General features: G+C 46.7%; 1 protein-coding gene across 1 annotated transcript; it reads left to right on the forward strand.

Annotated features, from left to right (window-relative positions):
* Positions 1-5853: 5853 nt before the first annotated feature.
* Positions 5854-12668, forward strand: fmodb (fibromodulin b). The gene is made up of 3 exons (XM_068598273.1): positions 5854-5888; positions 6095-7005; positions 12517-12668. The coding sequence occupies exons 1-3, from the start codon at positions 5854-5856 to the stop codon at positions 12666-12668; spliced, it is 1098 nt and encodes a 365-aa protein (XP_068454374.1).
* The last annotated feature ends 2235 nt before the right edge of the window (positions 12669-14903 follow it).

The raw sequence follows: 14903 nt of genomic DNA on the forward strand, positions 1-14903 counted from the left end.
CATTAGTGTGTGTGTGGTGATACATTAGTGTGTGTGTGGTGATACATTAGTGTGTGTGTGTGTGATACATTAGTGTGTGTGTGTGTGATACATTAGTGTGTGTGTGGTGAAATTGTTATATTTTCTCTTCGCTGTCAGTTCATTATTTGTTAACGAGCAGATCTTTCACATTTTTCTCTTGAAACGCAGAAGCGTCTTTAATGAGTGTGTGTGTGTGTGTGTGTGTGTGTGAGTGTGTGTGTGTGTGTGTGTGTGTGTGTGTGTGGGCGTTAGCGGCTTCCTATGGAAAGTGGCAGGAATGATTGGAGTTATGAGAAGTTGCATCCTGGGAAGCGGTCGTATAAAATCCTGAAGGCACAACTTTTACGGCTTTATTTTCATGTGGAGATTTCAAAGGGATGAAATGTGGAACAGAAGCGACTCCTCCCGCTGAAAGCGCTGCTCCTGACGCTGCAGCGGCCGGTGGAAAGTGTTTTTATCGGACGGCAAACTCGTGGAGCTGAAGGCTCATTTCCTGCTTTGCTCTCCATCCACCAACACGACAACGTTATAAACTGTACAATGACACACAAACGCATGTGAACGCACAAAACATTCCAACACGGCCGCAGGCGACGGCTCGATGCCAATCATGTGTGCACGCATTAATGTACGGGGTGTGAGTGTGCGTTTGTCTTGTTCGGTGTTCATGTACTGTGTGCCTTCATATTCACATCTTGAGTGAATTAGTTTTGTGCTGCCATATAAAAAAAACAGCAGATGGAGATTAGCATCTGTGGCTAACTGGCTCGCTGACAGTTTTCCTGTTGATCAGTGTGCATTGTGCCTGGAAAATACACAAATACATATGGATGAATAAACAGTATCCATGCGAGCGCTTCAAACTCCAAAACATATGCAGCCGACCGGCTCAGAGTCGCCCAAAAAACTAAATCAAACTCAACAAGAACTATTTATAATTTATTCTCACTCAAGTAACGGATTGCGAAACCTTTGCACAGACATTCAGATTTATTAGGATTGTAATTCCATGTACACGTCGTCACAGGAAGTATTCACTGCATGACGAGCGAGTGAGAGTCACATATGATGGCTTAATGATGATGATGATGATGATGATGATGACTTCCTCTTCCAGCCCACCCAGAGGACGAACATCTCCGGCTTGAAGTCGTCTGAGAAGCCGCAGCTTCCTGCGATGTGTGTTTGTGACGCTTCCTCGTGTTGTCTTGCTGCAGGAGGAGCGGGAGGTCTGGGAGAAGGTGAAGGTAAGCGTTGCCGCGTTGTTGCGTTGCCGCGTTGTCGTGTTGTCGCGTTGTTGGTAAAATGCACAGAAACTCGTCTTGTTTTGTGTAACGTTTCATGCTGTTGCGTGTTTCCCGTCTCCGTCGTCTCGCCATGAAACCCAGTCTCCTTTTGACCTGCGTCTGGACCGGCGTGTTTTGCTCACAGTTTTCCTCCCGGTTGTGGATTTTTTAATGCTCACTGTCCTAAACGGAGATACACTTTTGTGTAGTCTGCTCCCGCAACATGGAATAAGTTGGAGAATGTTTTAAAACTCAAAGAATCAATGACACTGATTGCTTTTACATCTAAAATCAAAGAAACAGAGGCTGGTTCCCGAGCATGTAAATGGTTCCTGTCTTGGACATGTCTCCCTGGAAAAAGAGCTTTTTAATCTCAACGGGACTTTATAAAGGTTAAATAAAAATAATAAATAAATACAAGTGATCTTTCTACTATCAGGAGGAAGAGACAAACCATCAGTGAATCAACTAACTCCTGAAGAGAAGAAAGGAAAGTCAGCCTCACAGCGTCAGGCCAGCGAGACAACGAGGAACTGAGATCCACTCAGACGCGTGGATCCCCTTTAGTTAAGGGGCTTTTAAGGGTATTTAGCTTTAGGGATGTTTCACAGTGTCCGTCATAAGTTTATAGTATATTTCTAGCGGTTTTCATTCATGTCTTTACCTCAAATTATGTTATTTGTTGTGCTTTAATGAGTTTTTAAGCATTACAAAATACTGTGGGCGCATTTATGATAATCATGAATAAAAAAGTACTGTATTTTTGTGTTAGTTTGACATGTTTGTGTGCCCTTAATGTGCCTTTTAAGGGTTTTTCTGTCTCTTTAAGTCGTTCTGTTCTCATAGAAGGAAACCGCTGAGACAGACGTTTTGCCTCCAGGCTGTTGTTGAGATAGTTTGAGAGCATCATTGATTTTTTTTGTCATTTAAATGACCATTACCAGAAACCACATCTTGTGTTTTTCATGCTGATGTGAGGTCACAAGTATTTCTCGTTGTGTGTGTGTGTGTGTGTGTGTGTGTGTGTGTGTGTGTGTGTGTGCAGTATCTAAAACCTGTTGACCATATGGAGCAGTAGTGGAGCTCGTGAGACAGAACCGGTGCTGCCAACTGGACAACTGTTGCCTGTTTAGCACTAATTCATATTCTCGCATCTTCAAAGCAGTAATTTGAATAGATGCGTACAAGTAGACAGTGAACGTTTAGAGGGCGACGGGATCTGGAAAAGGTTGCACATCGCTGTGATCATGTCTGTCTTTCACTCTGGATTAAATCCTTTGATATTCTCTGTGGTTTTGCGTGTTGTTTGACCCGAGAGCTGCTCACTGATGGGACGCATTGATGCATTGAGGTTGTGCTGCTGGCATGTAAACACAAAAACAATAAAATGACCGAAATTTCAGAGAAAAGACTCATTCCCTGAGATTCATGTGGACTATTTTTTATGAGGAAAAAAACTCACAAATTTACGAGAACTAAACTTCAATTTGGTCGGAGATTATAAAGCCATAAAACGCCACCGTTAAACACTGTGGTAAAATAAGTTCTTGTGTGCAAAATGTACCAATTATATGAGTACATATCCATGTCAATGAAAGAACACAGAATGAAAACAAATATATCTTCTAGGACCTGGCTCAGAGGTCTGTCTGTTAGGAAGGGCATCGGAAATGAAATAAATATGTAAAGTCTTTTTCTCGTTAAAGTAAGACTTCATTCTTAGAAATTCTCATAATTGGTTTAATAATTAAAAACAAACCTCTTTATATGCCTCAGCTCTAAAATGTCTTTGCCAAACTATAAAGTGTGCATCTCTGCAGCCACTGAGGCTGTTTAATAATGTTGTTGATGTTGTTCACATGTGTAAATATCAGTCTGCATGTTTCTGGTTCAGAGGAAATGAAGATGACACACAAAGAAATGAAAAGCTTTCAGGTCCAACTCTTAAAAATCTCTTTCAGGATGATTATTAGTTTGAAATGATGCAGCTGTAAAGTCCGTGATCAATAGTGGAACCAGCTCCTCAATAGTGGAACCAGCTCCTTAATGGTGGACGAGCTCCTCGATGGGGAAACCAGCTCCTCGATGGTGGAACCAGCTCCTCAATGGTGGAACCAGCTCCTCAATGGTGGATGACCTCCTCCATGGTGGAACGAGCTCCTCGATGGTGGAACGAGCTCCTCGACGGTGGAACGAGCTCCTCGATGGTGGAACCAGCTGCACTATGGTGGAACGAGCTCCTCGATGGTGGAACGAGCTCCTCGATGGTGGAACGAGCTCCTCGATGGTGGAACGAGCTCCTCGATGGTGGAACCAGCTCCTCGATGGTGGACGAGCTCCTCGATGGTGGAACCAGCTCCTCGATGGTGAACCAGCTCCTCGATGGTGGACGAGCTCCTCGATGGTGGACGAGCTCCTCGATGGTGGACGAGCTCCTTGATGGTGAAACCAGCTCCTCGATGGTGGAACCAGCTCCTCGATGGTGGACGAGCTCCTCGATGGTGGACGAGCTCCTCGATGGTGAAACCAGCTCCTCGATGGTGAACCAGCTCCTCGATGGTGGAACGAGCTCCTCGATGGTGGACGAGCTCCTCGATGGTGGAACCAGCTCCTCGATGGTGGATGACCTCCTCGATGGTGGAACGAGCTCCTCAATAGTGGAACCAGCTCCTCAATGGTGGACGAGCTCCTCATTGACATCAGGAAGTGTCTACATCTTTCGTTACAAACTAAAATCACATCTTTTAGACGACACCTTCTCACGGTTGAATGCACTTACTGTAAGTCTCTTTGGGTAAAAGCCTCAGCTGAGTGACATGTAATGTAAAGTCGATGCACTCGCTGTGTTATCTCCAGAGGCCCCTATTGGCTGGAGCAGTGAGGGACGACTCTGCCAGCAGCCAATAGTCGTAACACAAGCAATAACAAGTGTTTTGTGTGAGTCACCACAAGCGTGAGAGCATGCAGCCACAACTGGCCACCCAAAAATACAATGCATGAATATATATTTAGTCCAGCGCAGCTGACCGTGGCATAACACGTGTTTACGGCACACTTTATTTTTCTCCTCTTTCTTTTTCACCGCGTTGTTGTTGTTTTTTGGACCAATCAGAAGTGTCCCTCAGGTGACAAAAAGGTCGAGAAACGCTACTGTAATTATGTTAAGCCTCGGCATGTTCCTGCATGTGCGTGACGGGAAAACCACTCGCTGATCTCTTCCTAAAGAATTCCTTCATGCAGCAAATACACAAACGTCTTTTAAAGTATCATGTACATATATATGTCCATCTTATGTATAATTTCCAAAGAAATCGATTCAAGAAATAGTTGTGGTTTTAGCGTACGCTGCAGCGTAACAGCAGAATTCCTGAGGGATAAACGTTTATGATGCGTAGTCACATAATTGGGATATTGTAGCTTTTACAGGCTTTAGTTGGATCTGTGAATATATGACCCACACAGAGTGTTGTGAATTCAACATGCTGCTTCAATTACAAGACAATATTTCCAGCTTTTGCATCCTGTTTTTAATCAGACTGTCTTTGTGACACACACACACACACAGACACACAAAAAGGCTGAACTTCAAGCTGTCCTGCCAGAGAAAAACTATATTTATGCCAGTTGTATGAAGTGTGGAATATTGGGAAATTTGAACATTGTTTGATAAAAACTGAACGCTGAAGCCAAGTTTGAAGTTTTCAAAGGGATGTTTTCATTTCCCTTCTGATTCCTGCTACTTTGGAGACATTTGTAAGGAAGGATGCGGCGTCACAGCTATAACAGAACGACAGGTCTGGCTTTTAAAACATCGGGTCATGTAACTTCACTTGGATAGTAAAATGTTATTTGGTTTGTTTTTTGGTGGTTTTGGGTTAAAACTGCCACGTCTTTTGAGCAAAACGGGCCCATCTGTGTATCCTCAGGTCCACTCGTGTCATGTAATTAGTCAGTCTTTAATTCCTTGTACTCAACGACAGAACGTTGTGCAACCTTGAGTCCAACGTTCCTGCTCCAGCGGCCCGTCCACATGCACAACCACGAGGACGACGGGGCTATCCCCGCTCTGCAGGCGCCAGCGCCAATACATGTTAACTTTCTCCAACACTGTAATTGACAAAAGTAGTGAGTACCATAAGCAGGCGGGACAAGAGGCCCGAAGAACAAATATGTTGTAGGAGGATAAGCGGGAACAAATCACAGGGTCCGTCACACTTTGTGCAATAATGGACCGACGCATGCGGCTACTTAAGAGTTGGGTTTTAACCAAACGGGATTGTTTTATACGAGAAGAAACGTACGCCAATTACAGCGTCTAGCCGAGGTTCGTGAAATGCTCTATACAATAACCCCCCCCTGTTTACACAACATCCACATCGCTGCAATAAACAGCGAGCCAGACTTATGGCGTGGCTAATGATAAGGCACAACATGCTAACGGGAAAACAGGGCTGTTAAAAAGCAGATGTCTGCACCGGTTTACAGATGGGATTGATCCTTGCATGGCTGGAGGTGATATGTTGTAGTGTAGTTTGTATGTCATGTAATGAGAGCGGGTGTCTGCACTTACGGCCACGTAAAGACGGGGCGGTATTTATTCTATAGCAGCAACAAATCCCACTCAGTCTGAGGAAGACACAGGCAACACGAGGAAGGGAGGAGGCGCCGCGTCTGACCGACCAGCCGGTAGGTTCACTGTACCCGCTGTACATTTAATAAGGAGTAGATCACATTTAAATTGGACTTCATATGAACTTGTTTTCCTCCTGGATTTTCCCATCAGGGACCATGTGGACCGGTGTGCTCCTAATCACGATGGGGATACTGGATCTGAGCGTCGGCCAGCAGCCTTACAGTCAGTTCCAGTGGCTGTCTCGCCTGCGCGGGCGGCAGCGGCACGCCGGCTGGCGGGCCGTGGACGTGGACGAGGCCGTGGACGTGGACTGTCCCCTGGAGTGCGACTGCCCCTCCAGGTTCCCCACGGCCATGTACTGCAACGGCCGCAACCTCCGGCACGTCCCCCACGTGCCCTCGCACGTCAAGTACGTCTACCTGCAGCGCAACCAGATCGCCGGCATCCGGGACGGGGTGTTCGACAACGCCACCGACTTGGTCTGGATCGTGCTGGCTCACAACCAGCTCGACTCGGCCGGCATCGGGGAGAACGTCTTCGGCAAGCTCCGGCACCTGGGCCGGCTCCTCCTGGACCACAACCAGCTCACGCGGGTGCCGCCCAACTTGCCCAAGTCCCTCACGGACCTGCGACTCGGCCACAACAAGATCTCGAAGGTGCCCCCCGGCTCGTTCGAGGGGATGGCCGACCTGGACACCCTTCAGCTGCGAGGGAACGTCGTGGAGGACGCCGGAGGTGCGTTCAAGGGGCTGCCGTCCCTGACCATGCTGGACATGAGGGAAAACAAGCTGAGGAAAATCCCTGACGACCTCCCCGACACGCTGCAGCAGCTCTACCTGGAGTTTAACGACATAGAGAGCGTGCCGGTGGGCTTCCTCACCGCGAACCCCAAACTGCAGTTCGTCCGCTTGGCTCATAACCAGCTGACGGATAAAGGACTTCCATCCAACGTGTTCAACGTCAGCACGCTGGTGGAGCTCGACCTTTCTTTCAACAAACTGGAGAAGATCCCTGTTGTCAGCAGGAACCTGGAGAACCTTTATTTACACGCCAACAAGATCAAAGGTATGGACACTTCTCTGTTACTATGACATGAATGCATTCATAAGGATCGCTTTGCGATCAGTCATTGATTGAGTCAAGCTGGACTCGTGGAACAGCTTGACGGTGCTCAGTGCTGGTACAGCGATGGGAGTCATGGAGGGTCACCAAATGACTCTCCATGACTCACACGCCACTTGAACAACAATGAAAATAAAAGATAAAAGGGTCTGTTGATAATTTAAGATGAATGAAGTGTTGTGAAAAGCAAGGCAGGGCAATTCCCCAAAAGCCTTCATCACATTTGCTCTGAGGCTAAAAAAAGAGCACACACACAGGGTCTTATTCAATAAGGACGAGCCTTCGTTTGCTTTTTGTTGATTTGTATCAAGGTAGGAAGGATAGACAACACCGTCCCAAACCTTCCCCAGCGAGAGAAGACGCGACTGAAGAACGAAGAAACTGACAAAAGAGCCAAACGTACTTACGCAGTGACCAGTCAGAAGGTCTGTGAGGACGAAGGTGAAAAGGGTGCGACTGAGTAGAGCTTGGATGACATCGATGCTTCTAAATGAAACCGCAAACCCCGCCCTCCTCCTGCTGAATAATGTCCGCTATCTCACCATTTCGCTCATTTAGTCACGCTCACGAAAAGCTGCTCAAGGCGAGTCGTATTTAACTGTTTGTAATGTGGTTGTTTGGCACAATGAACCGAGACAACTCGGGTAGAAAGTTTACTTGTGTGGGGTTTGAGTTGTTGAGACATCAGTTCACACACAACGATTCTCGCTGCAATAAAGCTCAATGTATTTTTGTAATATACACATCCTTATTTAAAAGGGTCCATGTACAGTTAAAACATAAATATCACCCTTCAATGCACTGCACCATAGTATAGCTGGAGCTAATTCACATCTGCAGGCCCTATTAAAAACATATTTCATGTAGTCTCCATTTCTTAGTTTGATTTATTGCACCGCGCTTCAATGACGATGTAAATCATAACCGAACAGGCAGGAAATGGAGTTTTTTTAACCATCAGATGACGACAGAAGACTCTTTGAAGTGATGCCGACGTTGAGGTTTTACATGAAACGTTTCTTAAGTGGAAGCTCACGCACACACTTTTACAAAATATAGAATAAAATCTCCAATTCATAGAAATACTTAAAGTCCCAGCAAAAAAGCAAGATTAATTTGTTGGCATGGTTTTTGATAGAACGATGTGATCACGCAAAGTTATTAACTTATTTAAAACATTTTTAAAGTCATTTACAAAGCTATCGGACATATTTTGTTCATGTAAAATTCTTGAGCATATTCAAAGGTCAGGTGTCGATCTTCGGCTCTGAAAAGTGGAGAAAGGCCTTAAAACCTGCATTTCTTCTAATGGCCACCAGGGGGCGACTCCTCCGGTTGTATTGAAGTCCACGAGAAACTGACTCAACTTCTCCTTTCATTGATTCCTCAGTAAACATTGCAAACAGGAGTTTATGGTCCCAACAGCCAGTTTCTTTGATACTGCATGTTAATTTGGTAAATTATGTTTTTTTTCCTAATTCAGTTGAGAAGCTGTTCAGGTTCAGCGGGGCTCGGATTAAAGGAGTTTTGCACCAATTTCACGCAAATCCTCCCCCGCCCGACAACGTGTCCAGGGCCTCGGTTGGTATCCATACTCGCCCACATTACCTGGTTGTGTGTGTGAGTCTTAAACCTCCTCGGCCTCCTCAGGCTCCCCAATCGTAACAGTAGTCAGTAATAAGTTCCAGCCGTTGATGCTAACGTTAGCGAGCATCCGTTGACGAGTATTTAAAAAGGACAGTTGAAATCTCGACTACTGTGTACGCTGCATACCCGTTAACGCCTCGTCCAAATGCTCTGACCTTCATATAGGACACTCCCTCGTAGCTCGTTGTTAGCAGATTCAGACGACGACGTCACGCCTCCGGACACGGGATCATCCTCGGAGCATGTACATGCACCATGAACATTCGTTCAGTACCGTTACTGCACTACATACTATTCTAGTGTGACTCTACACTATTCAAGATTCTAAAAACACTTTGAGCATCATATGCAACACGGGGACGTCAGCACTTCTCGATGCCTACTTCCAGCAAGTCCTATTGACCAGTCTTCCCAGCTCCAGTCTTCCCAGAGCGGAGCCACTGGTATACTGGGATGCCAAGACCTCGATAGTTCCTCCCAAACTTCACTCCGGTCTTTCCTCTCTATGTATTTTATCCCAGCGTGACACCAAGAATATCTCGCAGACCTCCAGACGACACGATGGTCCGTACAGCGATGCCGTTGCCTCCACCGGTTTCAGGCGGTTTCCCTGGTTTGCGGTAGATCGGCAGCCATTCCACGGGGCCACAAACACTCCGACAAACCCATCTCTCCACACCTGACGACCTCGCAGTCGTTTAGCTAATCACCAAGAGACGCCGTGCCATGCGGCACACGCGCTGGTGAATCCAACGCCCTCCTGGACGCCATGCAGCTCATGTCCGGGCTATCCCAACAACGTGGCCTTCCTAAACCAGAAGACAGACACCTGTCCAGCATCGGTTCCTTCATATCCAACGCTCTCGTTAAACTTCCCAATTTCATAGCTCATAGATGAACAGAACTCTGTCGTCAAACTCTCTCGACCTTTAAAGAGTTTCATCTACTTCCTGGGTTCACCCAGTAAATCACAACCGTCCCGCCGTTCACTCTCGTCCTGTTTCCTTTTTCCGTTGTCTTGGTCCTTCCCGTGGTAGCTATCAAAAAACCCTCAAACTTAGCCATGTGGAACAGGTTTCTTCTCTAAACTCTGTCGTAACCCGATCCTGGCTTCCAGCCATCCTTACTATCTCACCTAATCCATATCGTTCCCTCTCAAAGATCTTCCCCATAAAAACCTGTTCAAAAATCCGAGCAGCTGTCAGATGCAATCATCCTCACATTGTTTGAACTTTGTTAGCAATATTCCCGTCCGCCTTTTTTTTTTTTACCTGATCCAGACGTTTTGAGTTCTCCGCCTCATAGCCATCCCTTCAAATGATGCCGTCCATTTTTGTTTGGTCGGGTTCGCACAAATTGCTACCTTCAATACGTTCGCCCAGATCTTAAAGATGTAAATTCGGGTCAATTTAGTCTTACGGGTTTTTGGGGGGTTCGTCCATTTCCTATCGGAGCTTCATGCAAGACAAACGAGCTGCACGAAGTTGAAGTGGCAGGGTTGAATCCGGTCCACCTGCATCTCCAGCCGGCCCTCCCTCCGATATCGCCGGCCCCGATTGCATTTTGTGCTTCACAGAACACGATAAAATTACTCTAAAACTAAAGCTAAAGTATCGCTCAGTGCGTTTACATGATGGTATCAATTTAAATCTTGCTTTAGTCGGACTATGCTCTCATTCGGGGCAACTGCTGTTATCCTAATACACATGGCAGTGAATACATCGAATCATTGGCTGAATGCATGTCATATCCGATACGCTAGGTGGCGCTGTTTTCATTACATGTAGTGGTGATACAGCCGTCTCCGCTTGACCTCTTCACTCTTCATCATGGAGAGAACCCCGCTAGCTTCGGTGGTTGTCGGGGAGCTAGCGGAGAGCAAACAGGGAACTAGCAGCAGCGCTAGCTGGCTACAGCAGGGAGCTAGCAGGGAGCAAACAGGGAGCTAGCAGCAGCGCTAGCTGGCTACATCAGGGAACTAGCGAGGAGCAAACAGGGAGCTAGCAGCAGCGCTAGCTGGCTACAGCAGCTATCTAGCGGAGAGCAAACAGGGAGCTAGCAGCAGCGCTAGCTGGTAACAGCAGGGAGCTAGTGGTGAGCAAACAGGGAACTAGCAGCAGCGCTAGCTGGTAATAACAGCAGGTAGCTAGCAGAGAGCAAACAGGGAGCTAGCAGCAGCGCAAGCTGGTAACAGCAGGGAGCTAGTGGGGAGCAAACAGGGAACTAGCAGCAGCGCTAGCTGGCTACAGCTGGGAGCTAGTGGGGAGCAAACAGGGAACTAGCAGCAGCGCTAGCTGGCTACAGCTGGGAGCTAGTGGAGACACCCACTGAAGGTAGCATCGTCTTGTAGTCGGACCGCAATTATTCAAACAAAGGTGTTTGCATGAACGGGATGATTTGATTTTAGTCCGACTAAACCAATAATTCAAATGCATTTAACCAGAGTCACTGACTTCTGTACTACTCCTCACGATCTGTGGTCACACTCATGGTTTTCATACCCAGCATGCAACACGGCTGATCGCGATCTGTATTCACACTCATGGTTAAGAGGTTTCTTGAATGTTTTCAGAGCTTTTGGGCCGTTTTCAGACATCCTGCCTTGATTTTCATCCAGAACTCCGGCAGCCTTGAAACGTAGATTTAAGTTTCATTTTTGGGGCAATGTTCTCTCGTAGCCTCTGACATGTGTCAAGAGTAAGAGGCTCAGACGCACAGACGGAGGTATCCGGTCATTTTTCTAAATAAAATCTGCCTTTTTTTCAGTCTTTCTGTAGTAAACTGGAGTAAACTGATATTGTTTTTTATTCCCATGTGACTGTTATGCACCCGGGCCGCAGAGTTAGTTTAGGTTCTGTTACTTAACTTATTGTTTTGTTAAGCACCTTCAACACACACACACACACACACACACACACACACACACACACACACACACACACACATGCGATGCATTGAGTGCATGGGCAACGCCTCATGTCGTGTATTGAGCAGGCCGGTGTGACATTTGGCGTCACCTTTGACCTTTTTAACTTTTTTAACACAAACTGTGCCACTTCCTGCTTACGCATAATTCAGTTTTTGTGTGTGTGCGATGAAGAAAAATTGTAACGCAGCAGGAATGTCACCACAAACACCCATTTCTCAATTCTGCAAATATATAAACGTTTATTCTTCAAGAAGCCAATTTCAGTGTTGAGGCTGTGAACCCATGGCCTCATGTTAATTGTATCCATGCATGCAAATGTTTGAAAACAAATCTCCACTTTGACCTTAAATAATTCCTAAGCGAAAAAATAAAAACACAGAAATGTTTTCAAGTGGCATACTTCTTTGATTACAGTCCACAGTGAAATCCATTATCATCAAGAAAAAAGCAGACATTTCAGTTCCAGGTTGTCGACAACTACGAGATGCAGGGCAACAGAAAGCATCATCACAACCTGGCATGAGATGTAGACGGCGCCGGACGGGAGGACGTCAAAGGTGCCCATCGCCTGAGTATCGGGGTGGCACTGCCAAACGGATATTAAAGAAAAACACCCTCCCATTCGCTGTCTGTCGCTGTCTGGAGAGACTTCAGAGCTGCTTTTCTCCCCCTCCAGCTGTGAGGCTCTTAAATCCATACAATCGGGTTTTTTGTTGTGTGGCGCAAAAAAACAGAAACGCAGCCCCGCGCTGACGTTGAAATCAAAAGAAACCCTGAAGGAGGAACAGTGGGCCGCCGGGCCTGAAGCTACACCAGAGGTGGAGGACCTGTGGAGCATGTGACCTCCCTTCATCTCTCTCTCTCCTCCTTTCTTCCAGAGTTCTCCCTGAGCAGCTTCTGCGGCCCGATGGACATGATCCACTTCTCCCGGCTGAGAATGCTGCGCCTGGAGTCCAACGAGATCAGCGCCAAAGACATTCCTGCCGAGGCGGCCTACTGTTTGCGGCGCGTTGCCTTTATTGACGTGTAGCGCCGCCGGCTCCCGCGGGTGTTGCGCAACCCGCCGCACAACGCCCCGGTTGCTCTATCGACCGCGCTTTCCGCCTCGGTCCAGCCGCTCTGGACACGTCTGAGACTTTGTGTTGTGAAACATGTTATGAGAGATACTATTGTTATGCAGGATGATTAAACAGCTCCAGTGTTACTCAACAGGAAATACCAGAGCTGCATAATCACATGTCCAGATGACCCGAGGGGAAGGGCCTAACCCTTTCCACAAACTAATCAGATTATCAGTCCTGGTATCCTCACAAATATGATGCTAACCTTAAATATGCGGCTCTGCTTTTGCCCCGTCTGGCATCATATAACCTGCATAAACCTTCCTGTCGTCAACGTGAGAGCCAGTCTTTGCTTCCACCATGTGGCACGAGGTGATAAAACAGCCTCGTTACATGTGTTCATATTCGGCACGATCGCAGCGTCATATCTTTTATCAGTCACAACTGGTACATTTATGGAATATTGGTTGGCATTTAAAGTTGTGTGTTTACCAAAAGGTGAAAGTATAGCCTCTTATGTGGTGTAATTTCTGAGCTAATGTGTAACTGCTAAATTCAAAGACCAATTTGAACCTGACGTGATTTATTTTGTGTCCACCGTCGAACGCTGTGAATCATAACCGCTTCAGTGTGAAGTGAATCTTTGTACCTTTAATTACATTTGAGGGAAAATGAATGAATCTGTTTCCAGTGTTATTTCTCCCACTACGTTGTGTCAGCAACATCAGAAGCATCGTGCTGTTTCCTCAGGTCAAAGGTCAGCTCCCTTGTTGTTTTGGTTCTCAGCGTTGCCTTTGACCTCGCACAGCTGCGTTTCATCTTCTGCAGAAAAGGCGCCTAATTTCATTATAAAAATATTTATTCTTGTTTTGCGTCCGAGCTGAAAGTCTTTGATTGCTAAACGGCCCGCGGCGGTAAGTGGAAGCCTGTCCAATCAAATCTTTCCTCACTCCTTCACTTTCTACACAGATTTGTTCAAAAACAAAAACAGAGGCCAGCACACATACACACACACACACACACACACACACACACACACACACACACACACACACACACACACACACACATACATACACACACACACACATACACACATGCAGACACACATACACACATGCATGCACACATAGACACATACACACACACATACACACACACATACACACATGCATGCACACATAGACACATACACACACATACACATACACACACACATGCACACACACACGTACACACACACATGCACACACAAACACATGCACACATACATACACACACACACACACACACATACACACACACACACACACACACACACACACACACACATACACACACACACACACACACACGCACACACACACACACACACACACACACGGGCTTTCTGACAGGATTAATCATGTGGTCCGCTCCGGCCTTCAGAGGATGGGGAATTGTCCAATTTTGCTGAAACTGAGACGTTATGTAATTTATCATTAGAACCCCCGCCGGCTCCAATATCTGCATCTGAGTGACAAATGGGTCGAGGCCCCGTCTAGTCCCGCCCCCTGTCGTGTTAACTAAATACATTACAGCCTGAAGTTTTATAATTCCTACTCCTGACCAATTTGCATTTAAAAAAAGAACCCATGAATTATAATTCCTGTCAATTTTAAAGATGAAGGAGTTGTTTGTGCAGGATTAAATAACAGCTTATCCTGTTATTTGCGTCCAGCAGGGGGTCTGCGAGTCGGTCTCGCCGCCGTATCTTCCCACCGACTCTCGCTGTGACGATACCCCGGCGAGTTACGACACGCCGCTCGCCCGCTGTGGATGGAGTGGCTAGAACCTCGACATGTCTGCCAGTAAAAACAGCTGGCTGTGTTTCTATTGTCAGCAGAAGATCCTCCAGCGCTCGTGCTGTGAAACCACACGGCTCTGTTATCTTTGGTCATAGCCGTTAGCCGTTAGCCGTTAGCCGCGTGGAGAGAGCCTCGTTTTTAACTCGTTTAAACCACGTGCGCCCACGGGTTCTAATAAAGTAAGCGGAGCAAAAAGGCTGATAATGAGGGGCGCTTCCTGAAGACCTTTTAAAAGCTTTGAGTTGTCGTAAAGCGTGAAGTCCAACACGATGCGAGCAATTAGGTTGCCCTCGTCCTTTTAATGAGGTCGCCCTCGCTCTTTAGACGCCCGTATGGGAATGCGCTGGCAGCCGGAGA

The sequence above is a fragment of the Clinocottus analis genome, unplaced genomic scaffold (assembly GCF_023055335.1).
Source record: "Clinocottus analis isolate CAN_PGR_092001 unplaced genomic scaffold, fCliAna1.0.p SCAF_4, whole genome shotgun sequence".
NCBI lineage: Eukaryota > Metazoa > Chordata > Actinopteri > Perciformes > Cottidae > Clinocottus > Clinocottus analis.

What these genes read in the sequence shown, in the direction of transcription:
- fmodb (XM_068598273.1), top strand. Translation starts at nt 5,854, where the DNA reads ATGAGAGCGGGTGTCTGCACTTACGGCCACGTAAA. An exon ending in TGCACTTACGGCCACGTAAA is followed by an intron (nt 5,889 to 6,094) that starts GACGGGGCGGTA and finishes CCCATCAGGGAC; the next exon opens with CATGTGGACCGGTGTGCTCC. An exon ending in ACACGCCAACAAGATCAAAG is followed by an intron (nt 7,006 to 12,516) that starts GTATGGACACTT and finishes CCTTTCTTCCAG; the next exon opens with AGTTCTCCCTGAGCAGCTTC.